Source organism: Rhodnius prolixus, unplaced genomic scaffold (genome assembly GCF_049639745.1).
Source record: "Rhodnius prolixus isolate KJV_2025 unplaced genomic scaffold, Rpr scaffold_7, whole genome shotgun sequence".
Lineage (NCBI taxonomy): Eukaryota > Metazoa > Arthropoda > Insecta > Hemiptera > Reduviidae > Rhodnius > Rhodnius prolixus.
Genome location: NW_027411582.1, coordinates 32,501,995 through 32,528,605, shown reverse-complemented (window position 1 = coordinate 32,528,605; position 26,611 = coordinate 32,501,995). Strand labels below are relative to the sequence as shown.

At 30.0% G+C, this 26,611-nt stretch overlaps 1 protein-coding gene across 3 annotated transcripts; it reads right to left on the bottom strand.

Annotated features, from left to right (window-relative positions):
* Positions 1 to 31: 31 nt before the first annotated feature.
* On the bottom strand, positions 32 to 26,611 carry Khc (kinesin heavy chain). 3 transcript variants are annotated; one of them, XM_074114972.1, is made up of 20 exons: positions 26,254 to 26,611; positions 19,757 to 19,844; positions 17,985 to 18,212; positions 17,755 to 17,898; positions 17,246 to 17,370; positions 16,898 to 17,151; positions 16,165 to 16,406; positions 15,894 to 16,075; positions 14,553 to 14,759; positions 14,319 to 14,468; positions 14,073 to 14,213; positions 12,884 to 13,052; positions 12,618 to 12,792; positions 11,160 to 11,261; positions 10,885 to 11,017; positions 10,142 to 10,327; positions 9,902 to 10,037; positions 9,458 to 9,580; positions 7,995 to 8,048; positions 32 to 7,155 (listed from the first exon to the last, which is right to left on the bottom strand). In XM_074114972.1, the coding sequence occupies exons 1-19, from the start codon at positions 26,398 to 26,400 to the stop codon at positions 8,032 to 8,034; spliced, it is 2,949 nt and encodes a 982-aa protein (XP_073971073.1). In that variant the 5' UTR covers positions 26,401 to 26,611; the 3' UTR covers positions 32 to 7,155; positions 7,995 to 8,031. The 3 variants fall into 3 exon arrangements, with proteins under 3 accessions (XP_073971073.1, XP_073971075.1, XP_073971074.1); XM_074114974.1 differs by having other exon boundaries at positions 15,894 to 16,072; XM_074114973.1 differs by lacking the exon at positions 7,995 to 8,048.

The following is a 26,611-nucleotide window of genomic DNA, read 5'->3' as shown; positions in this document are numbered from 1 at the left end:
ACAACAAAAAAAATCTATGAAAGACAAAAGATTTACCAAAAATTAAGCATTTGCATTTATTATTTCTTGTTTCCAGTTTTTTTTATATTATATTATTTTTGTAACCAATCTTTCCACGTAAAAATTAGAAAAGAAAAATTATGAAAAAATAATGACATTTCATTCATACAATTAGCTTCTCCCCGGCATTAATCAAGATTATTATGAAAATAGTGCAAAGCAACATTAAATACAGCATACATAGAATTCGTGTTTGAAAAAAGTGGCTTCCTACGTTAAAATAAATAAATAATAATAATTCTTATAATGATGCGTCTCAATTACTGTAATTTTAAATATTTTACAATCTATACTTAAAAAAAAAATAAAAAATTCACGCGCCACATAAAATATACATATTTTTCTCAGCATAAATAAAAAGAATAACTGCTCTTTTTTTTCCTAAGTAATTTTTAATATATATTTTTTTTTTACATTTACTTATTGGCTGTTAAAACTAGAAATTTTTTTTTATATAACTTGGGCAAATAACAATCAAAAGAATTATGACGATTATTCTAAAAAGTTTTTGTGTATTAATATTTTTCATAAATATAAAATAACATGCAATCTTTGAAAAAACTTCATCACGAACAGTTAAAGCACTTGTAAAATAAACTCTTCAACACTTTTTTATTTAATACTTATTCAAGGAAAAAATAGGAAGGTTATGTTAAATATGTTTGTACACAATACATATATATATGTATATATTTTTTTTGTTTTAATTTTTTTTTTTGCCATTACAAGCGAATAGAAACAATGTTTTGTTTTAATTTTTTGTAAGTACAAATAGGCTTCTAAAATGGATAGTATCTTTTTTTCTTAAATATTTATTATTTTTTGAGGATTTTTACTTCTTTTTTTTTTTTAAGAATTGAGGTGCATCTAGTCATTTTTTTTTTTTTCAGGGACAATTAGGAATGATAAAATTATTATTAAGAAAAAATAAAAAGAAAATTTTAAAAAACCTCTAAAGCAATTATAAATAAATTATTCGTTATTTTGTTATTTGAGTGCGAAAAAATCAAGTCATGAAAAAATTAAATCTAACCTAAAAAAAATAAAATAAATAATATTAGAAATAAATAAATATACCCTTACTGAATGCAGTTATTGTTATTTTTAAATCATTTATTCATTACATATACTAAAATGTTTAATATTTATATATCACACATATTTATGCACTATAAAAACTTCATTATTTTTTCTTTTTTACAAAATAGCAAGGTGTTAATTTTTTATGTTTTTTAGAGTAACATAAAGTTAGTTTAGTGTGGAAATAAAAATTTTTGGTAAATTGCAAGCAATTTTTAATGGAAGTACCACCTCGCTGTTGTTTGACCATTCATATCTCTGTATCAACTATTGGTAATCAAAATGAAGTTGTGATACCTTAATAAACGTTACACCATGCTTAGCACTTTTATTCTAGACAATTCAATAGAGGTTTTGAAGGGAGATCATAGCTAAAGAATTACTGATTTACTTCAACAGAGATTCAATACTTGTGTTTAAAAACAGCTACATAAAACTGTTTTCAGATCAAAAAGGAGTCATTATTTAAAGAAGTTTATACACTTCTGTTCTGTACTTTGGCTTTGAACTGTCAGATAATTTTAAAACTCTGGAGCATAATATCAAAATATAGTGCTAGACATCAATTGATATTTTGTTGTAACAAAAATACTTACTAATCTGATTTATTTAAAATTACAATCTTATAAAACATACTTGTGCATTAGTAAGTCACAAATTCAAAGATCTAGAATCTGTAAATTCGTAATATGAAAGTTTAAAAAAGTCCTAATTTTTCTTTTTGAAAATTCAAATCCTCCCTTCATAAATTTTGTGAGTAACATTAATCTAAAGAGCTCTTTTAAGAAGATGAATTAGATCCCTTTCCATGTTATCTTTTTTTGGCTGAATAAAAAATGCATAGGAATTTAACCCCAATAAATCCCTATATTTCCTTCTGAGCTTTTGGAACACCTATCAAAAAATCTTATCAAAACAACAGTTAACAATATAAATTTGGGGAAGAAGGCTAGATCGGCTCTATTAGATAATTAAAAAAACATTGCATCATTGCTATCCTACCAACTGTAGAAGAAAGATTGTAATCACCACCAATGTGGTACTACATACTCACTGTCGGTTCTGCAGATCAAAGCTGGGACATACTTGATTTATTGGAAAATAATTTTATGAGAGCATTGCTCTTGAGCGAGTAATTTTGACGAGAAGCTTTCCACAGTACAAGGAATCACTACACACTACAGAGAAAGATTTGTATGTTTGGCGCTGTTCACTCACCGCAAATCATTCGATTTAGGTGCATCCCATAGTTCATGGGCAAAGTTCGGGAATATTGTGGAACCGGTGATGCCTGAGCAATGTGAGATCAAATATATGAAGCAGCCAACTGTCTTGTCTGTCAGAGAGCTTTAATTGAGCGTGTCAAGCTAAAAAAAAAAATGGCAAGAAACTTTTTAAGGCCAGCCGGAAAAGGGAAAGTGAAATAGCAATTATATAAACCAAAGGTCACAAAATAATAATAAAAAATGGGAACACCACGTCACAATCTAAAAATCACCTTTTTTCAAGCTTTTGACTGGGCTTCCTGTAGAAGTTCCTTCACCTATTTTTTCGAAGCTACCTGCTTTAGAACGGCCGAGATGATAGCTCTACACTGCTCTACAAAATTATTTGGCAAAGAAAAGTGACCATCTTAATCAGCTTCACAGATGAGTGAAATGAGGGGTAACTATTCCTTCTTTTAGAAAATTTTACTTTCAAGAACTCTTAATGTAACGAACAACCCCATTCTGATGAAAGCCAAAGAACGTCTAGAATTAGAGGAAACCAAAAAGGTACCTCTCCACCGCAAAACTACCAGCAATAACCGCAAAAAAACTACCACATTAAACAGAAAGTTGCATTATGCATTAAATCGCACTAACTAAAAATAAAAAAAACTCGATAAAGGTTCCACGCTACAAAAAGCTGAAGATTCAACTCTTCCAGAGAGTCCTCGCTAATAAGAGAGAAATCATATTTAATTTCTCTTACTTTTAAAAATATTTGCTTCAAATATGTTACCTCTTTCTTCTTAACGGCTTATAATAATAAATATATCTTTCTTTCTTTTATATATATATATTGTTTTTTTATATAGCAAAATAAATAAAGACAAAGCTTTTTTGTTTGTATGTTTTTTAAATTAGTTATTTCATTTAACTTCTCTTTTACATTCTCCAATTTTTTTTATACTCTACAAAAATTACTTCCTAACCTAAAGAAATATTGCTTTGCAAATTGCAATTAAAAAAAAATCAACTTCAGCACATGTTTAGTTTTCCTAAATTAAATCTCTTAAAAATTATTATATTCCCCTTAACATTATAGTGGTTTTTTTTCTTGCTAATTGAATATTAAAATTTAAATAAACGAATACAAATTAAAATCACGAGAAATTAAATAATAATACAATTAATTTAATAGGCATTTTTATTCCTATATTTTTAAGTGCTTATAAAAACAGAAAAATAATTATAAGAAAGTACATAATTACAAATAAGATTTAATTTTTTTTTTTAGAAAAAAATATACTAAAATGAAATTGAGAAAAAAAACAAAAAATCTAAAGGGTTGTTGACAAAAGGGGTAATTCGAGGCACGTACGTACGCTGTCAGATCTGACGGTAATTTTATGAAAATAAAATTATAAATGATACTTCTTCTTTATTTTTATGCAAGAAAATATTCAATATATTCTGTGACATTTTATTTCAACTTACGAATGTGAAATAGCAAACATCTGACTTAGCTTTTATAAAAACTCCGCTAAGACTGCCGTCCGACACATTCGCATTTCTTATAATTAAATTAAATAATCTTCAAAACAAAAAGAATATTGAAATAAAGCGAGATATTAATCTCGTAAAATAAAAAGTGATAAGAATTTTGGGATTGGAACTTTGGGCTAGAATATCAAGACAAAATAATCTAATTATACTAACTTGTTAATTATAAATGGTTAGAATCCATGAAAATGCTTATTGAAAGCTTTTAGACAATTGCCTACTAAGTGTAGTACACATCCTTGCTCTGTTCCTCATGCGTCACAAAGAGATTTGTGCCAAATGGTTGGTTCGCCCTCTTTAAATGATTCTGCATAAAACTGAGCGTGGTGGCCAGGCTGAGATTGTGAAGTCAATAAATATCCTTCATATTTACCCAGTGAAAAACCTACATAGAAATTTATTAAGAGCTGTTTAATTGACGGGGGTGAACAGAGAATATTTTGGGGTGACCTAAAGTGCAATCTACCTTTTTTAAAAGAACCCAAGCAAACGAACGTAGCATTAAAAAAAAAATAAAAAAGTAATAATTAAAAGAAAAAGAAATCCACAAAATACATTGAATAATTTCTTTCATTTAACAAAAGATCAAACAAATAAATACGATTAGAAATTCTTAAAAAAAAAAAAATTAATGGGGTAAACAAAAAATTAAAAAACAATTATTATTGCGCTTATTTTTATAAAAACTGCATTAAAAAAAAAAGTGCCCAAGAGTGCTAAATTTTGAGTGGATTTAATGGGCATAAATCTTTCAATAGTAAAGAAAAAAAAATAACACGCATCTTGTAAAATAATAAGTTAATTATTTTTTTAAAAAAAAGGAGGAGGGAATGCTTAAGCATTTCTACTACTAATTCAATTAATTTACTGTTTATAACTCGCTAATTAATCTTTTAAAAAGTTATATACAAAGCTTAAAAAGAGGAACAAGCAGAATTTATCAAAATACTAAACTTTTTTGTGAGTTATTTTTGTTTTTCTCATATCTTGCCTAAATTATGTACATTTCCTTTTTTATTACATTAAATTCCAATTTTCAATTAGGGGTTTTTTGTAAGCGTATACACACTCGGGCGCATTATATATTTTTTTTTAAAAAAAAATAACAAACCTCTTAGAGATACTTTTATGTTCGACTTTCTTTTTCTTTTTTTTTCTAATTTTCACCTGGCAAAACACCTGAAGTATGTTCTTCTACCCAAATAGTAGCGGTGGTGTAGAAAGAGAACAGAAGTAAGAATAAGAATAGTGCAATCTAAAAGGAGATGAAAAGAGTTGACAAACAAATCAAACAAAGGAAGAATAACACTAACGAAATTCGAAATGCAAGGAATGAGCTTAGTAAAACGTTTCTGTAAACACCAATGAAGTTCAAAGAGTTCCATGCTGAAATTGGCTAATCCACGTTTTAGCACTAAGGTTCAATCTTCTTAGTAATGTCTTTGTTTCATAACAGAAATCTGTGAAACTCTATTTCTCTTGAAGAAATTTGATGATTCTACAGCTACTTAAAAGCAGTCACCTTGTTTATCTCTATGCTAAGAACCTATGTTCAAATATGTTGTTGGGCCCGATGTACTGATCTCATCTCAGCAATAATGGATGTCTCTTTTTTTTACATTAGCCGTATGACAATTTATTATATCTTTTCTACATGATCTGTTTCTGTTATAATAAAAACCATCTTCAGGTGCCATTTGAAAAATTTGAATACCAAGTTATACGATATTAAACACTTAAGACAACACTGAAGTTCAACAAGCAATCAAAAATTACTGCAGCCCCTATCTCTAAGTATGTTCTTCTCCCCAAGTAGTAGTAGTCTCTCAGGATTAGTTTATCTGAAGATGATTTAATTAAAACCGAAACGGGAGTTGTAGAAAAATAAAAATAAATTTAAAGTAGATTAATAAAACAAAAAAATCTTCATTAGAAATGATTCTCTCCGCCTAAATATCCGGATTTTCAGTATTAACTTGCAATCTTTCTGCACAAACAGACCTGGGACAACTAAAGAAATGAAGAATGAAGGTTAGAGGCCATTAGAGAATCCTTACCTGTTACAACAAATCCACAGACTTAATCGCTCACTTAGTCAAAGCAAACAATGGAAAGAATACCCCCTTTTTTCTTTCTAAAGAAGAGATGGTCTAAATCTTGCCTTCCGCTTGCAGGACTGCACGTAGAAGAACTGCAGTAGATCTCAGGAGAAACGAGAGAAATTTGCCTCCATTCCTTTTAATGTCACCACCCAAGACGGACGACACCCTAACTAGTAACAGCAAAATACCTCATCAAATAACAAACTTTATAATTCATTTTCTGCCCCGAGTGCATGTATCGCATTCAACAAATATTTTGCCAGGAATGTATGCTAAGGAATTTGAATAATCTGACAAATATAAATAAATTTATTTTCGAAGATTTTCTGGAGATGTAATTGTCGGCTGATTTTTTTAAAATATTTATATATATATTGTATCCGGGAAGTTAAAATAATAAACAGGGCAACATAAAAAAAAAAAAAAATACTGAAAATAAAAAATTAGCAGCGTACCTTATTTTATTTTTCTTTGCCTTTTTTTTTTATACATATAAACATTTAAAGTTCCCTAATAGGTCTCTCCTTAAAATTTCATTTTCAAAAGGAGAGTCTTTGGTCGGAACGATTATATTATTATTATTATATAAAGCGATTTTTTAAAAAGATTTTTTGTTTAAATTAAATTAAAAAAATATATTTATATTAATAAAAAAATAAAGAGGGAAAAAGTAATAATAGAAGAGATTGCACCGCGAGAATTTCCCCAATGACCGTGCGCCTCTTTCAACATTGGAGGAAGAAGCATTCATTATAGAAGCACCAAACTCAAAAAATTACAACCGGAAATGAAAAAATTATAACCAATTAAAGAAAATATCTGTAAAAAAAAATAAATAAAATACGCAGTGTTGTTAATTTTCTTTTTTTCTGGATTGATGATTAAAATTTTTAACTTTTGTAAATGTGTAATGTAACAGAAGATTAAAAATTACCTTTTCGTTTTTATATATTACACAAATATATATATTATATAGATGTAATGAAAATATGGTAATCGTGTGAAATTTTTTTTTTATTTATTTATTTTTGGTGTGTAATAGGTTTTTTATTTTACTTATTTTTTGGTGCTATTAACTAAAATCCTATATTTTGGGGGAAGGGCAAAAGAGCCAATAGCCAGCCAACCAGTTCAGCTCTCATTGCCTAAAAAACAAAAAAAACAAATACAATAAAATTATAATTAAATATTAAATGAATAAAATTAGCAAAAAACATACTCTACTTTTGGCACATACAGCATTTTATAATAAAAACACACAGAATGCAAGTTTACTAAAGAATTTTTTTTTTCAAATATGAGTTTAAAAAATCAAACGTGTGCAATATCAAGAAATAACAAAACCATTAGAACCTCTTTTTTTTGTGGGTGGGGACGGACAAAAAAAAAAAAAATGCAAAGAACTGAAAAATCGGTTTTTAATTCTGCAGGCTATCTTCTTCTTTTTTCAGTCAAAATCCTGTCTGCCACCTAAATTAATTATAGAATTTGATTTTTTATTTACAAGTAATGCTACTGCACATAAACTTATTTGTAAAATTATTGTAAAATACGGTGGACTTTCAAACTGTTACTTTCGCAAACAGATTAAGGTGCTAAAAAAAAAAACATTTAAAAGCAATTTGGTAATCAAAAAAGCTGCAATCTTAATTTAAAAAAACAAACACAAAGCTGCTTTTTTTCTAAATATGCTTTTGTTAAAGATGCTATGCATCTTAGACGAAAATAATGAAAATGAACAAAATATAATGGCAATTTAACAATTAAAAAAAAAAACTAAATAAAGAAAACCACAAAAGCATGCATCAATTTACAAATTCATTATTTGAAGTCTATTTTTGTAGGTAATAACTTCTTTCTAGGACTTAGACCAAATAAAAAAAAAAATTCAAAGCGCAACACAAAGAAATACACTACGAGCAATAGAAAACTAAGAATGTAATTTAGGGAGCAAACAGTAAATAAATGTTTCTTTTAACAGTACCGATCATTTAAACTGCAGAAGTTTCTCAAAAGTCGATTCAAGCTGCTAGCATGCCTGTAAAGGTTTTAATATTCAAAATATTGGCTAATAATGGATTTATTGACTTCAATATTTTTAATAGCTAAAATTTATTTTTTTTAAAAAAGAAAATCAATTCACATTAAAAAAATTTAAAGTATAATTATATTTCATAATGATTGCAATAAGGTAGATATTAAATTAAACCGTCTTTTACGAAACTAATCGCCTCTTTACAGACAAGATGCGTATCAATCGTTTCGAAAACTTACCCAAGTTAGAACAAGTACACAACTAATCAAGTGCAAATTAAATTACTCGTACTTGACGAATACCAATATTAAAACATTTTTAGAAGTGAAACGTTCCGGAGAGCAGCGATATATACGAGGTATACTTGAGCAGAGATCTAATTTAAATTGCCTTTGATACAAACGTTTACTTAATCCATTTCTATTCAATCCAGATAAATAACATTAAAATTAACTCAGTTTCGAAAATCAGAAAGCCGGTTGAAAATTAGTTCGCCAGTTAACTTGTGACATTCCAGCATAGGAAAGACTATGACTATGACTAAGAATATGAAAGACTCGATATTTCCTCTGGTTCTCAAGGACAGTATGGCAACAAAGAATATTATTAATTGGGTTCTTTTCCCTTTAAACATGTCTCAAAGAGATTTGAAGTACATCCACGAGTAATATGCTTTAAGAAATTAGTAATTCATTTTTATAAACGTTAACTAAGAAGAAGTCGTAATGAGAAATTAAGGATATTGTTATTTCACGGTATAGTACCTTAAATACTTTTTTTAAATAAAAAAGCTGCAGTAAAATTAACTTTAATACTTCTACCTGGTGTGACAGTATCAATTACTATTCAAATAAAGTTCGAAAATGTATTAACTTATCCACTTAATTTTTCATCAAGTATAATATATATAAAATAAGTATGAAAGGATGCTGGAAATTAGATAAGAAATTTTATACTTTATATCCTATTGACTAAAATTGAAAAATGCAACTGATGCTTGTTGCATAACACCACAGATATGTGATAGGATTATTAATAATAATTTTTGTTTGAAGCATAATGTAAAATGGGAAATGAAATTTACATCAGAGGAAGCGAAATTTTTCATACGAACGGATGAAAAATTCATAATTGATTAATCTGTATTTACAAAAAAAGAAACATGCTGTTAAGGACAAAATCAATACGATATATGTGTTATAAAAAAAAAAAAATAAATCATGAAAATAAATCACGAAATTCAGACAAAAAATATATTAATGACACCAAATTAATTTTTATCTATACAACTATATAAAAAATTTATTAAACAAACGATATGACACAACAGATCATACTAAAATTATTCATTAAAGAAAAAAAAAGTATTAAAGATAATTATAGCAATAAAATGAAACATTATTGGTACTTACTAATTGCTTTGCGTTTGCGCATTTCTTCGTCAGAAATGTTCTTTGATGGGGAGATAATTGGGGTAGGCCTTGCTTGACCACCTCCACCCATAACGTGGTGTTGACCAGCCCTGATTGGCTTAGCTGTAATACAAAAATTATTTGAACATTATAAAATGAAAAATGAAATATCTAAAATTCTCAGCGACATTATATCTGAATTTCGCGCAAACATTGTTTTTTATGTTATACGTACATTTTTCGATAAATATTCAAAAACGTTTTTGAAATATTAAGTAAACCCACTTTTAAAAATACCATCACAACTAGAGATCGTGAGTCAAACTATTTGGTGAAAAACAAACTAAAATTAAGCAGCCTGAGTCGGAAAACATCACATGATATTTTCGAAACTCATTCTGTTCTAATAAAAATTAAATACAACAAAAATAATGTTAAACTTACCAATTTGTGCCGACGGCCCCCTTCTAGCTAGATTCTTTTGTCTCACAGCCTCTTTGATCCTATCAACTTCGTATTGATAACGTTTTCTATCCCTCATTGCGCCTTCCTTTGCTTCTTTCAAAGCTGTTTCTAAAGCCTAAAAGTTAAAATAAACAAGTATAAGTTAATTTCTTTAAATTTGTCTTTAAAATTCTTTACCAAATTTTTACTGTTTCATATTAATACAAAATAATAACTCACTTTAACCCTTTCCATGGTTGCTCTAAGTCTTTTCTCCAATTTAGGTAACTCACATCTTAGGTCAGCGTTATCTCTGACCAATTGTTTATGTACTTTGGTCAACTGGTCTAAATTGTTTTCCAAGAACGAGATCTTCTGTTTTTGTGCCAATGAACCTCCATCGTCTTCATCTTCAGCGTTCACCGACTAAAATATGTATATGAATGCATTTAAAATCCGGATTGTTTTCCAAATAATTTTTCCTTAAAGTAGAAGATGCGATTTTCGAAGGTCAACAGAATATGAAATAGAATTTAGTATCTATTATACTTTGTCAGTAAAAAAGATTAAAATACAGCATACTACTTTTGAAAGCTCTACAAAAATTAATCTACTAAATTTTATCTAATTTAATCATGGTTAATAACTTGAAAAAATTCCGTTTATAAAGTAAATTCTTGGACCTAACTTTCACTCCTAAAATAATCCTACAATTTTAGGAGTAACGTTTTGCTCTGAAATAATAGTGTATCGTCTTTCTTTTTCTTTTTTTTTTTGTGATAAGATAACTAGTGAAATACATTAAAAATTAGGATTTCTCAAAGGAAAATGCTTTTGCTCATTGACCTGAAAGTGTTCCTTCCAATTAGAAAGGGCATATTCATTTGTTTTTCGATTTTGAGGAAATGTGTGAAAAACTCTTTCATGCAATAGGAAAAAAAAAAATGGTCATTTCGTAATTCGAATAAAAATAAAATTGTAACCTTTTTGATCCTGGCCTGCAGGTCTTGAACAAATAGTTTTCTAAGATTGTGCAACGTCTGAAGTTCCTTAGCAACTGTGTCTTCAAGGCCTTTTAGATCTTTTCTAGCTTGTTCTCGCCTTTCAACAGTCAACCTAAAGTAGTGACGGACAAAAGGAACGAAACAACATTTAATATGTACTTAACAAAAAGGACATGAAATGAAAATCGATGATAATAAACAGAGAAAATGTGGCAATAAATATTTTCTAATGAAATGTAAGACAATACACTCACATTAATTCCTGTAATTTATTACTCTTCTCCATTTCCTCTTGTTTAAGTTTTTCGTAATCTTGCTGCAACTGTTGATGTGCAAGAGTGTACTTTTGATTTTCGCTAAAATTAAAAAATACAATTGGTTAAATAAATTATAAAAAAAGTGTTGGCCTTATAGAGGGATGATGGCAAACATTTAACTTCTAAACATTTATCCTACTTGAATAATACTCGATTCACGTAATCGGCACCTAATATTGTTCATATAATTTAATTTACTTGCAATACTAGACCAGAAAAGTATATTTTCAAATAATTGTGCAGAAATATTTTACAGCTAAATATTACAACTTTTGAAAAAGTTAGGTCCGAAAGTGCTAAATAATATCTTTGATTTTATCCGTCGTAACACGCATGTACGTATTATATCCCTGACCGGTTTCGGAGTTTCATCCATTTTTAGGGGTGGATTAATCTGTTTGGTGTAAAGATTTCGTCTTCACTAACGTTACCGTCTCAAACTACACGTGCTGACTGAGTGAGGAAGGTTACACAGTATACATATGTGATATACAAAATGTTAATGAATCGTAAAACTTTTAGTAAAAATAATGAAATAAAAATTAATTAATCCTAGTAATTGTTTAATGGTTTTTTAATTTTAGTGTCTTTATAATATTTTATAATTGTAAAGTTAGATTGCTACTTAAATGAGGGGGAGGGGGATTTAAGCAGAAAATACGAAACCAAATTCTTAATGTGTTTCGTTCAAGGAATTATTCCTTTATTTGTACTAAGTAATAAAAATAGTTAAGTAATATTGATGAATATGTGGTTCTAATAATTCTAATAACAAATATGTCACTCCTCTCATATTGAAATTCTCACTCCTTACATATTAAAATATAATTGATAATTGGGACGACAAGAAAAACGATAATATAAGTTTGATTCTAAACCCACTTAACTTTGGTTCCCTTCAATGTCTTCCAACCCAGCAACAGTTCGATATTTTTTATAATTCTTTGATTACAATCGCAAATAAATTAAAAATGGCCCCCCCCCCCAACAAAAACGGTAATTTATCAATAATGTTGGTGGTTTAACAGTTATTTTTGACTATTGTAAGAATTGTGTTGAGTTCACGCTTATAGTTGTTCGTTACAAGAGGTATGGTTTTTAATCTGTTTTTCATGAATCTGAGAGCGGCTAGTTGAGTAGGATAGTGAGAACTGTAGAGTATAATATTCCGAGTGGTCGCGGGCTTTCTGTACATTCCAAATTCTAAGTTGTTGTCTCTACTTATAAGTTTAATACCCAGGAAGTTGAGTTTTATCGTGTGCAATTTTCGTGTGTGAAACTTTCTGAGTAATTAAGTTGAGTAAAAGCTGGAGAGTCAAACTAAGAGAATACCTAGCTTAAAAATATTAATAAAAAGAGATGATTTGCCCAAAATCTGACTGAAAGTTAACTTACTCTTTAACAGTGTTAATAAGTTCTTGCTTTTCAGCAATTTCATCCCTCAGCTGGGCAATCTGTTTTTGGTATGTATCTCTCAGCTGATCCATTTGTTGTTCCAACGCTACTCTCATTGTAGCTTCATTTTTCCTTTCTTCTGCCTTCTCTTTAGTCGAAGCTGCATGTACTTGTTCTAGAAAAATTAACAAACCGAAATCAGTTTCGCAAATTTACACGCAGGAACCAAAATAATAGAATATATCCTAATAAATAATTATATCTACCAGCAGCTTTCATTTTTGCACATTCCTCTCTCAATAAATCCAGTTTTTCTTCTAGTGTACGTTTTTTATTTTCAGTTTCTCTCATGGACTCTTGTAATGATTTCATTCGAGCTTCATGTTGAGATACCAACAGTCTGCACTCAGCGAGATCTTTTTCATATTCGCTTATCTATGTATGAAAAGATACAATTATTCAATTATAATTACGTTCAAACCTTGTTTTGGTATATCTTAAAATTAGGCGACATATTTTCATTGAGAAAATAAAAGATATTATTTTGGAATGAAAATAAGCTTAAAATAACAACAAAATTTATTTTAAAAAACTCATTAAAAAAGAAAATGTGTACTATTCGTACGATAAGGATATAGGAGTGGTAAATAAGAGGGACTTAGTAGTTATTTTAGTAAATTTTGGGTTCCTCCAAGTTAAGTACAGCACTAAAAGAAAAGTAATCGCCTATTTTTTCAGGCGGGGCTTATCGTCCAACTACCAATTAGGTGTCGTGAACGAAGGCGACTAGCAAACATACTTTACTGCAAATTTCATTTATTAACCATTAAATAAAATCCAAGGCCTAAGTTCGGGAATCGAACCCAGTACCACAATACATAAGGGGGGAAATTAACTTAAGATTTACATAACTATATACGTTGGTCTTGTTAAAAGTAAGAGCAAATAAATTGTCACCGATTATTGTACTAGTGAACTTCATTTTTCTCACTTTATACCAGGCAGCAAGTGAAATTCTACATAGAAAATATTCTACTTCTATTTTATAAGATTCATTCTATCACAAAGATTCGAATAATTATAAGACATTCATTCCAAAAGTTATTTTGTCGTATTCACGCATCAGGTTGTCAATGCTGCCATTTGCTTACCTAACATTTTATGTAAAATAAAGTAGTGCCTATTTTTTCAAGGGGGCCTTAAGTCCAGCTATCAATTAGGTGTCGTGGACGAGTAGCATACACACTTTACTACGAAGTTCTCATATTAAACATTAAATAAAATCCAAGACCTAGACCGGGAATCGAACCCAATGCATATTACCTTTGCAGGGTCTCGCCTCTAACCGCTCGGCTACCGTCACGCCAACATTTTATGTAATTATTATATTCAATCCACGCGCTTAATTCTAACTTTAATTAATATAAGCCTCATAGGCTTAGACTGTTTACTTGCCTTTTTGTTTGAATCCACCTGATGTGTTTCAAGACCTTGACATCTTTGTACCAAGTTCTTTACTTCAGATTTCATTTTGGAAATGTACAAACGTGCCACAGTAAATTCTTCTTCTAATTTGCCATTACTATCGCCAGATACCTAATTTTGAAAGCAAGATATACATTAAATACAAAATGTGTTTTCTTTTCACTATTCTGTTTAAACATACCATCATAGGTATAATTATTTAAGGATCAAACTCACCTTGATTTCACCATCTCCGCCACCAATAGCAACTCCGATGCCCGAAAGATCTTTAAGGAGATTGGTTAACATTTCAGTGATTCTCTTCCTCTGATGGGAAGACATATCTTTTAATTGCTGCAATTCTACTGATGTACTGTTTAGTGCAGACTGCAATTAAAAAAAAAAAATTGTATAAATGAAAATAAGCAAGGTTAAAATTGTGAAAACAAAATTTATATCAAATGAACTTACTTGTTTTGAAAGTAGTTCTTCGGTTAGACTTTCATTCTCTTTACTCTTAGTGTCGGCTTCTTGACTTTTCTGATCGTAATTTACGGCCAACTCTTCCAGTGCCTGCAATACTTCTTTCACCTCTTCTTTGGCACTCTCATTTTCCTGAGTTATACGAATCATTTCCTGTTGTAATAATTCGTAATCTCTACGGGTTGAGGCGATCAACTAAAATGAAATTTTACAATAAGTGATCAGATTTTATAGTGATAAAAAATTAGCCCTAAAGTGCTGCGTACTGTCAAAAGATTTGTTCAAAACTACCTACGGAAATTTATTCCCTATCTTCCTCCACTTATATTTACAATTTATCAATAAATATACAATCTAAAAAATAGAAAAGAAAGCTTGTTCTCTAACTGTGTAAATGTAATGTGAAGCTTGCAATTACAGTATAAAATAAACAAACAATTTGAAACACAATTCTTTTTGTTTTGTTGATAAAATGTTTAAATAATTTCTCTAACTTACACATACAAGTATATAGACCTCACTAATATACGTATACATTTCATACTTTTACAAATAAGTTCTACAAATTTGTCCAAAATGCTACGGAAAGGAGATTCGAATTAATTCAGGTGGAAACAGTAATAAAATCTTTATAATTTTTGTAATTTAAGATTGAGTGCAATCAATAAAAAATGCATTATAGATTTTGACGTGAGATTTCGCTTCATTAGCCCAACTTTTAAAAGATCTTTATGCCAATGTTTTAAACTGTATTACTTTCTATTAGAACTATGATTTGTGTTAATCAAAGAAATGTAATTTAATTTGATTGCATTATTACAATTGCATATCCTAATAAAAAATAGTTAAAAACAATATTTGCATAAAATAGTGAAAAACACAGTCTGGCAAGCCTGGATGAAGAACTAAATAATAAAGTTTGAAATGTTAAAGACTTCCTTTTTTTCAATTACCAAAACTCGGCAATCCTCAATAAGTAGTATTTTTTGTACACAACTGGGAGAACGATTGAGATGTAAAAAGTGGTTACAGAAAATGGTCTGGGTGTTAAAACTATCTCAAAAATGGAAAATTGCAAGAACAAATAACTTTAAATTTCGTTTGGTCATCTTCATGGGATCCGATCTTAAGTATGCAGTCTTAATTCTTTAGAAAATTAGTTATAGATCAATTATGGAGGAGGGCTTACTTCTTAAGTGTCGTATTAGCGTGATTACACACGTATTTTTAGAGAAAAAAGCCTTCAGAGTGGTCACAAGAGAAGTTCAAGAGAAAGAAAGCCTTTAGAGTGGTCAGAACAGAACATTAAGAGAAATGGTACGGACATACCTCTTCCTGTTCTAACATTTGCTCTTTTAATTTTTCAATGTATTGGGATTGCTGGTTGATCTCCTCGTCCTTATCGTCCAACTGGAGGTAAAGTCTTTCACGCTCTTCTTCCAATTTCTGTCTTTCCTCATTGCTGAGCGAACCAAGCATGATGCCAGGAGAGGCTGGAACTGGTAAAACTGCTGCAAACGAATTAAATTGCGCTTTTTATTATATTAACTTTTTTTTTTACCTGAGAGAACTGTTTTCAAATAATCTGTTCAACAGTCACCTTGTTTAATGATCTCCGTTGTCGAAGTAACAGGAGTAACAGCTTCCACTGGCTCCTGGAAATTAACCTGTTCCTCTGGATTGACTGTCTCACCACCACGCCACCTGTTCAATTCTGTTTCCAGTTTTTCTAGCTTGCCTTTAAGTCTACCAACTTTCTCCTTTTCCTTCTCGTATCGCCTTTTCCATTCCTCGGCGGTTAATTCTTCATTTACGGTAACAACATTCTTAATAGTTTTTGCTCTGTAAACAATATTCTTAAATATATTGGTTATGTCTAAAAATAAAAAAGAGTACAGTAGAAATGATAATGACTTAAGAGAACAATCCTCCACATCGTTAAGTGTCCTTCCCATAATGATACTTATTAGCCCTACTGCTAAATCTGGTGATGCCTATCACATGACTGTAAGAAAGATTTTTCCAAGCTTCTCTTAAGGATTAAGGTGTTCGTATTCTCACTGGTATTTTTAATTTTTATTTTACTGAGAAATATAGATTGGCGTGTTCTTTCTATTTGGCTAATTTCTTTTTACAGCCATTATTAGCTTTCACTTAAACATATTCTGAAGAACCTAAGTTTAGTGTACCATAAATCGGAGAAAATTTGCATGCATCAGGTATCTAAAGGATCGCTACAACCTCACTTATCATATCCGCGCGTTTGATCTAGCTTCAAATATTTGAATTTATCTACTAATTAACAATAAACCAAATAAATAAAGTAAAATTACCTTCTACCAAAATCAAGTGTACTTTTAGTTTCCGATTCATTAAACGAAGCTGGTGAACAACAAATGATGATAGTTGTTCTAGCATTACCGCCCAAAGATTCTTGCAATATTCGTGTTAATTTAGAATCTCTGTAAGGTATATGAGTTTTATTTCCATCTGCCAATGCTGAAATTACATTTCCTAAAGCTGATAATGATTTGTTAATATTCTTGGCTTCATCTAAAACTGTACCCTCGGCACCAGTTTTCGACACCTTAATAAGAAAACATAAATATATATATATATATTAAAAAATATCAATACATCCCTCTTTTGGGTTGGTTATTCATGTTTTAAACACAGTTTACCTTTTCACTGCCAGCTAAATCGACTAAGTATAATTTTCCTGATAGTTTCTTTTCATTTTCTAAATTTTCTTGTTTCACATTAATCAAAAACACACTGTGACTTCTTGAACTGTGTTCATTCATGTCTGAAAATATTAAAAATAGATAGATAAATTAAAACTTAAACTGCATTATATGAGATAGATCCACACATTACATAAAACTACAAAGCGTCATCAACATCTTTACCAGCACTGAAAAAAAGAAGTTTCTTGTGGGAAAAATGCTTCAAATAATATCATGGAACAAAATTGAAAGAAAACATCATGGAACAAAATTGAAAGAAAACCAGGAGCAGTTTTCGAGAAAAAAAAAAATTAAAAACTAAATAATCGATTCAGCATTTTCCAGTAATTTTATTTTGACCCAAAACTTCTAAAGCACAGAAACAAACATACTCTTCTCCTTATAAAGAGCAGGAATAAACAAACAATCTAAATTCAGTTTTAAGCAAACTTTGGCAAACATACTTGTCACAGCGATGTGCCTGTTTGCTTTGCCTTCTTCAATTACTTCAAATACTTCTTCTGGACTTGAGACAAACCTTTCTGTAGCTCCTTTGACGAATGGTACTCGATTTTTGTCTTCATGCACGCTGAGGTTTACCTTTGATACTAAAAAAAAAAGTACATGAGTGAGAAAATAGAAAAATATTTAATTCTAGAAGTTTCTTATATAAAAACCAAACTTATAAACTTACCATCCAATAAATCTCTAATTTTATCCATATAAATTTCAAAGTAAGATACTTTGATATGGAATTCTAGATTTTCTTCCATAGCATAAATATGATTAAATATATCATTTACTATACGAGGAATTATACCCTGCTTCATTTGGTCACCGATGACCCCTTCCATCGTGTGTGTCTTCCCCGATGACGTTTGCCCATATGCGAATATCGTCCCATTGTATCCGCATAGGACATCTAAATAAGAAAAGAAAAATATTTATTAGTTTTCAAATTAAATATGGAAAGTAAGTGATCAAAATGTGAATATTGCCAAATTGTAAAGCGGCCTCAAACAATTGTTGCCAACTGCTTCTTGTATACCCTCTAGAAATTCTTGACTTCTACTTCTATTACTACGACAATTTAAGTTATTACTATTGGCATTCTGGGCGGAACCGGGTTCCCAATAATGGCTCATTGTAGCACCCCCCTCGATGGTCTAATTACTAATAGGTAAATACCTCTTTTTACAAGGTGCAGCATCTTCCTCACTAGTTTTTAGATACAAACTTACCAATTTCTCTGGTATTTGATTTGTACAACGCCACCAATATTTAGGATAATACAGTTTAAAAAATAGAAATTTGAGTATGATTCTAAATTTGTTTCCTAAGAATTCCAAATTTTGGGATTTTTATTATTTCGGTAAAAGTAACAACTTTCTACAAGCTCTAATTTTGTCTTTTACTTCGTGACTATAATATGGTGGTTCGCGATGAGGCCCCATGGTTTTAGTTTTAGAGTTAAGTTTCTAGTCTAGGTTGGCGGCTACTAATCTAAATGTAGCCCAATATTTGGTGAAGCGGTTTCGCAACTAGATCTGCAAAGGGTTGACTATTGTCTGGGGTTATTCTAACCTAACTTAATTTCGTTAATGGAGTGACACATAAAAATCATTAAAGATAGTTAGCGAGTTTGAACTGTAATGTTTTGTAATCAAAGCAGTTTGGATTCATAAAAGTTTAGGCAGCCATCTGCAATTGTTCGATTTCTAGAACCACATTCAGAATGTTGAATGTAAAAGTAAACAGAAATTTGGCATACAATTTCTGGATTAAAGGCAAAATAATTAAATTATAAAAACTAGTAACCAATATTATATTAAATATATATAAGGTGGTAATATATAAATCAATTTAAACTGAAAATTCTCATCACTGTACTAAATCTCCCCTGAGAATCTCTGATACTGTTTAGAATTTATTACAATTACAAATCCTTATGCATTCACGTTTACAAGATGAAATAAGTGAAATACATATGAAGCCTATCTAGTACCCAAGATAAAATAAACCAGCTGATAATATTATCTCTATACCTCTATCAAACTGGAGCAAGTTCGTTAAAACTCGGTAATAGTAAAGCATTCAATTAATCGATACTGTGAAGATAAAAAGAAAGATAAATTTATTTATTTTATTGCAGGATGGCGTTACGTTTAACTATCGATATGGTGTCGTGGATGGAGGCGGATAGCTAGCTAACACACTGCTTTAAATTTCATATTAACACAAAATCTAAGATTATGACAGGACATTGAATTCAGTACAATATTTGAGGTTTGCGTCCGCGCAATATAATCGCCAGGCTTCTGTGGCGCCTAAGTGATTACAAATATATTCCATTAACATTCATATTAATTGGAAATAACTTTTAACAATGTTACAATATTATTATTATTTACTTGAAATAAAATTTTATTAATAAAATCATACATAAATTAAGAGAAACACACATACCTGACACAATAGATTTTGCTGCTTCATTGTATACCTTTTCTTGCGACGCATTTGGTTTGAAAACTTTGTCGAATAAATAAACTTTACCCTGAAAAAAAAGAGAGCAATTAATAAGAAAAGAGGACATGAAAGTTTAATCTAATTCTAGAAAGAGCAATTACAAAGTTACAATCAACAATAATTTTCTTTCATTTTAAGTACTGAGCATTATTTTTTTCCGATTATGAATTAGAATTTGGGAAACATTATGTACAGAATTTTCTCGCCACCTTATTTACAATTTCCCCCTATTCAACACTAAATTGTCAACTGTTTTTCTTTGTTAATGTATTTTCACGGAAACATTTTTCACATAAGAAGGAAAACACCTCTATTTGTCCATTTGATTATTTCTGCTTCACAAAGTAAGAACATATATATATTATAATTTACATAAAATGTACGACTAATGTACTTTATAAATTATAAGTTGACCTTCCGCAGTAGTTTTGGTTTTAATATCTGATCTGTATACTGTTCGAGTCGGTAGTATTGTGGGGCTTCCGTAGTTAGAGGTGATTTGTGCGTTGTTCTATCTTTAAAAATTCATTCCTTATGGTTTTGTTCATTCTCCACGAAACACGGCGCTCTTAAAGGAAACCTCGTGCAACAAACTCATTGCATTAGGTTAAGTTAGTAAACAGAGGTGAACTTGAAGTAGAAGTAGAAGAAAAAGCTTAAATATCTGTTATACTTTACGCCCTTACTAGGGGTGCTATCAAGTTTGAAGGCTAAAGAAGGGGAACTGATCTCTCCAGGAACTCTCCACCGTCGCACCCAGTTTTTCACATCAAGATTTGGGATCTATTGACTTTTTTTTTCTTTTAATAAAAGCAATGAGCTTTTTTCAAAGTTCAATAACAATTTCTGAAATAACTTTTTGTATAGATAGTTTTGGCTGTAAAAGAATTACGGATAAAAAATATATATATATTTTTTAATGGTCCATTTTTGATGAGTTGCATATTCTTTTCTAGAAAGTATTTATGTGCAGCTCTCATTGTCACGTAGGCATCACCAAACACAGGTACACGTACTACACAGATAAGCGATTTCCTGTAAATCTTATCAGCAACCATCAATTTTATTAATTCTAGAAAATCGATATGGGTTTTTTTTTTGTATGCTTTTCAATGAAGGGAAATTTTATGTATACTCTTACTGTTATTCTCAAAATTCTGTTAAAATTATAACCTAAATTTTGATTGCCTTAATATTTTTCAATAAATAGGAGGATCATAGAGTGATACCAACATTCTACTCTTACAATAATCTCAAAAGCTTGTATTCCTTAAAGCGAATCCCCGAAAATCGATGTTCTGGAAGAAAATTTCATTTTATTCCACCCTTTTCAGTTCTAAGCCGGTTCTGAGTTAATAACTCTCATCACTAATAAGAAAAGAGCACACAATTTTGTTAAAATAAATTTTTTGTACTCAAAAAACTTATGTATATCTGTTTAAAGTTCAAAATACGCACAATACTTACACTTACAAAACGTAAAAGAAAATATTAACAAGCCTTACATTTGCTGTATGTAATACGGGACTAACTCGAAATTAGAAAAAATTGAAATGATATTCTCTGTAAAATAGTAAATTCCGAAATGAAATTATATCAAATATTATCATTATTTCTGTTGCGGCAATCAATAACGTAGACCTGTGTAGGTCAGATAAGCAGATGCAGAACATCAATTATGCAATAAACAATACTATTGATGATTATGTCAGTGAAATGATCAACCAAACTTAGTTATTAAACAAAAACTTGGTAAAATAAACTAACAAAACTTTCTCTTACTGTAATTTACTGGATATAATTGATAATTCTTTTTAATTTATCATTTCTATTTTCTCTAACTCTTTTGAATGGAAGTTTTGCAAGTATACAGATTTTCGAATTTAAATTTCGAAACCCTCCCTAAGTTCGAGAAATATGGTGTGCGAAATAATCATTCAATGTTCAATACCTAAAAAATTAGTTCGATGTTTAAAAGCCATTACAAATACAGGGGATAGCTATTGCAGTTGTTACCTGTCTCTATGATTTATGAATGGAGTCATTGTTTTGTTAGCAAGCCTATCTCTGACTTCTTCTTCCCTTCAATTAGTATGAAAATCAAATAAACTAAGTCCCCCCCCCTTTCCATCTTTCATTCTAACATTTCGTTTAACCATAAAATCTACCTGAAGATTCAATCATAGAATCTTGAATGAATTTCATTAAAACAAAGCAAAAAAAGAAAGCAATAAACTTGGGCATAAATATTCAGCCCAGACAATAATGCTCCCTGTGGAGGAGCATTGTTACACCTAGATTACTGTCACGCTAAAGCAAATCCTTCAAACGAATGACTTCCTGTCTGGCAAAAAAGAAAAAGCAACTTCCTCTATCTTTTACTAAAATGAAGCTTTTGTAAAAAAAAAAGAAAAGAAAGAAATTGTAAATAAATTTATCATCAGTGTGAATTTGGTTAAAAAAAAAATGAGTTTCAGTGATGATTTGAAAAGAAATAGTAAAATTAAGACTATAGACAATAATTTGAAACGAATTACCTTCCTCAAAGTCGTTAACTCTTTTCACAAATTAATTTCAAACGTAAACTCGAAATTTTTACTTAGGATATCTACTATTTACCAAGTTTAATGAGAAATCCATTAAGGCAATTTTTAAGAAAATCACTTGAAAATGAAAAAGGAAATAAACCTCTTTCAGGCTATTTGCATAGCATATGATATGTGCCTGTACAAAAGAATAGTGACATGAGATGAGATGACATGGCAAAGGTAATCGATCAATGGTTGGATTGCGGTCAAACAACACTACCGGATGGTGCAAGAAGGCAATAGCAGATTTTGATCAATAACTTCCTGAATGTTTGAATGTCTATATTTTTTTTTGCTTTTTTAGTTGCACTGGTGCATAATTATAATTTTCTTAAGTTCACTGTTTTGCACAACAATAGACATCTACAAGTGCATTTTCTGTGAAGTAATATTCTATATAATAGGAATTTTAGTCCTATTTTTTTTTAATTTGATAACATAAATTTATGTCTGAAGTTTTCGAGAATTTCCATTTCCCTCCGGAGTTCTCGATCTATTCGTGCACGAAAGAATCTTCGAGAAGAAAAATCTGATGAAATTATATTTCTTGATCACTTCGCCGTGGAGGAGGTTCCTGAGTTCTGGAATAGTGCGCCTTTGCCTATGCCCAAAAAGGAATCTTACAATGATGGATTTTCCTTAAAACAAAAGTGGGTTTATAAAGCCGTCGGTTGGCCAGGGTCACTCATAGAATTTTCTAAAGTTCACTTAGGTACTCCTCGATTTTTCAGGACTCAAAACATGTGTATCCAATGAAACCTCAAATATGAAATATTGGCAAAAAACCTAATACTTATCTTACCATTTTTATAAAATGATTAAATCAAAAAAGTTGCGTAATCAATTAATTATAAAGTAATACTGACTTTAATATCCCACTTTCATAAAATAAGTTGAAGAATATAATGATACATTGTTAATGAAAATGTATAATAGGAGACCTGGCGATTTTGAACTTCAGTGAATAATATTATTGTCAGGTTAAAGTACAGTGTCGGTCCAGCCTGTGAATTATATCTTATTTATTTATTTATTAAATTATGTCACAGTCATTTAATTTGTGTATATTATTGTATTATAAAGACTTGAAATATTTTGACGAACCTTTTGAATTTTTATGGGTTCAGGCACTAAATAAATAGAAGTTAATAAAATTAAAAAAAAAAAACAAAGACACTTTCAGAGCGGATATCATGATAAATTGATGAAGCTTTCTGGGAAGTTGTCGAATCACAATCCCACCATTAATAGGTAGTGCAAAACAGTGTCTAGCCGCCCTTCTGTATGCTGTGGGAAATGGAATAGAAATGTTAGGATAGTGCCACATAAACTTACACTACATCTTAACAGAATGACAAAAGAATGGATACATTCCAATTTAAAATGAAAATCTGATGTGGAACATTTGTAACACTTACTTTTCTATAATTTTTAGTTTAAATGTCAATATTCTGCGAATGTACAGTAAACATGAAAGTACCTTATTTAAACACGGAACCATAGAAATTTAACATCTTTAATACTTATAAGCGTCAAGGACATACTTAACCTAAAATAAAATAGCCTTTTAATAGAAGTCTATCCATCTCTTCTCCCAGAATTGCACTAAAAAATGTTCTTGAAATGCTTATGCGTAGACAATTTTTTGCAACAAGTAAGTAAAGAAGTAATTCAACAAGACTGAGTTCCTGATGGACATTTCACAGATTGCAATAACTATTACAAAAACTAAACGTACTAAAAAACTGGCCTATTGTTGTCCAGTCTTGATTCATCGCAATCAAAGTTTTTTCAGTAGATGCACATTTCTTTGCCAGGCAAAGGCGTTAATTCAAGAAGTTGATAGCATTGATCTATTTATACTACAACCAGCCTGCACTGTCCAAAGTTAGCTCCTTTGAACACCTTTGTTTCTTACCCATCGTGCGCTTTAATCGAAACAGAAAATTTAATGATTTCAACTAAGGCGATATTGGCAGGGCACAGTTACAGGGTTCCTAGCATAATGATCAGCGCGGGATCCAATCACTTAATGCCTTCTAACAGAGAATCATAACGAGCTCCGTTTAAAAATTAACAAATTAACAGTCATTACTTCAAAGAATTGTACAAAAAATGAAGTTTGGTACAGTTCGCTTTAAATAAAGAAGAAATACACCTACAATAATGCTAAATCAATCAAACTAATTCCCGGTTAGCTTCATCTTATTTCCTTTATCAAGTATTCATGAATAGTTTCACTGTACAAAGCCAATTGTAATAGATTTTGCTCATCCATTGCATAGGTATCAATACTGATAGGTGATTTTAGAATGTTAATACCCTAGCTCGTTCTTACCTGAATCAATACATGTATAATTTCTTAAACTTTGCAAGAAATCATGAAATACTGATCTAGAAATGAGGGAACTAGCTAAAAGTCTAATTACAGGTCGAGAACCAGTAAAAGTACTTCAACAATTGTATTTAATTAAATAAGCTAACGAAGAACTAGTCTTAAAAAGCCTACACTTCACCAAGAGAGCAGTAACTTCAATTAAGGGCAATAATCTAATTGTTCATTAGAATGTACATTGTACTATTAAATAAAAATGAGAAATACTCAAATTTTTTATTTGGTCCATTTATAAAATTTAAATATTAAGCTAAACCAAGTAAAAGAATTTAAATTAGCAATATAAACTCTGCTGAATTAAAACAGCAAAATGTAACTCTAAACAATTAATGTAATTTATAAACAATTAAATCCATTAAATCTTTAAAATAAACTGCGCTAAAATTATATACACAAGACTAACCTTTTATTAAATCAAAGGCGAAAAAAAGTTAGGAAAAAAAAGTTTTAATGTTAAGTAGGCTTGTACTGTGTGAAGGTCAGGTGAATGAAATTCAAGAATATAAAAATGAATGATTCATACGGCTAGAAATTTCCATAAGTAATTGTAGAATACGAAAAGAAGGTTCCTGTCAAAAAAACCCCTCGATTTTCACTTCATTTTTTAAATAGGGCATTTGTAATTAAAAAGACAAAAAAAAACATCGTTTTTAACATCACTACTTATTTCAAAGCCGGTACACTTAGCAAAATTACACCTAGTTCAGGCATCTGTCACAATTAATAACGAAGAAAGCTTTTATAACAATAAAGAAAAGTAGGCAACAAAAGGTTGTAACTTCAAAAGAGCAAAAAATGGACTCTACGGAAACAAAGTATATTTTCATCTCTCTAAAACTTAAATAACTCATAAAGTTACAAAACACACCAAGATTCTGGTTATATTTAATCTTATCGCAACATTTACCATTTTAATCGTCATTTCATTGCAAAGTAATAAAAAAAAGAACTGCGCCACATAATTGTGCAACATCATATTGGATTACTTGAAAACAAAAAATTATTTCAAAAAACTGCTTAAAAAAATTGTACTTAATAAAACTATTGAGGAGAAAAGTTAAAAGCTAATCAACTTAGATATAATAAAATTTAAATTAAGTAACCAAATTGGAAAAGGCGATTGGATTTTCACACATGATGGCCACAAATTACATATCTTTATTTGAAGAATAATTACAACGATTTGCAATGGAAAATGATGTAAGAATGATTGAGTGTAGGTATATTATTGGCCACCTCAACATCTTAGTCATCATTAGCATGCACCCACATTAAAATCAGTTGAAAATGTATTCTTATTAGGTAATTTAAAGTTCTTCAATTATGTTTTTACGTACAATCGTAGATGGTACTGGTGGAGGAAAACCCACTTATAATTAGTTCACAAGGAATGAACTACGTGCTTTAGAAGAAACCTAAGTTATTTTCTTAATTAAACGAAATACTTTACTTACCCCAATGGAAATACAATTTTCATCGCCACCAGAAGGAAATTTGACTATGAATTTACTACCAGCCTTTTCTTCTGAATCATTAAGAGGACGAAATCGACAGACAACTTTAATGCTATCCTCAGCAGCAATTTCCCTATCACCAGACATGGTATTTTGACCAAATAACACTACATTCGCGCACACACTAATAAATTATAAATAAAGTAAATCTTAAAAAAAACATTAAGCCTAAAACACAAAAAGGGTATTTTCCTTTTTAAAATTACTAATAGTTGATGTATAGTAAACTAAAAACTTATACGGTAGGCCCCCAGCAACGAACCACCAATTCTACTAAAATGTCTGCCATAATGATTTC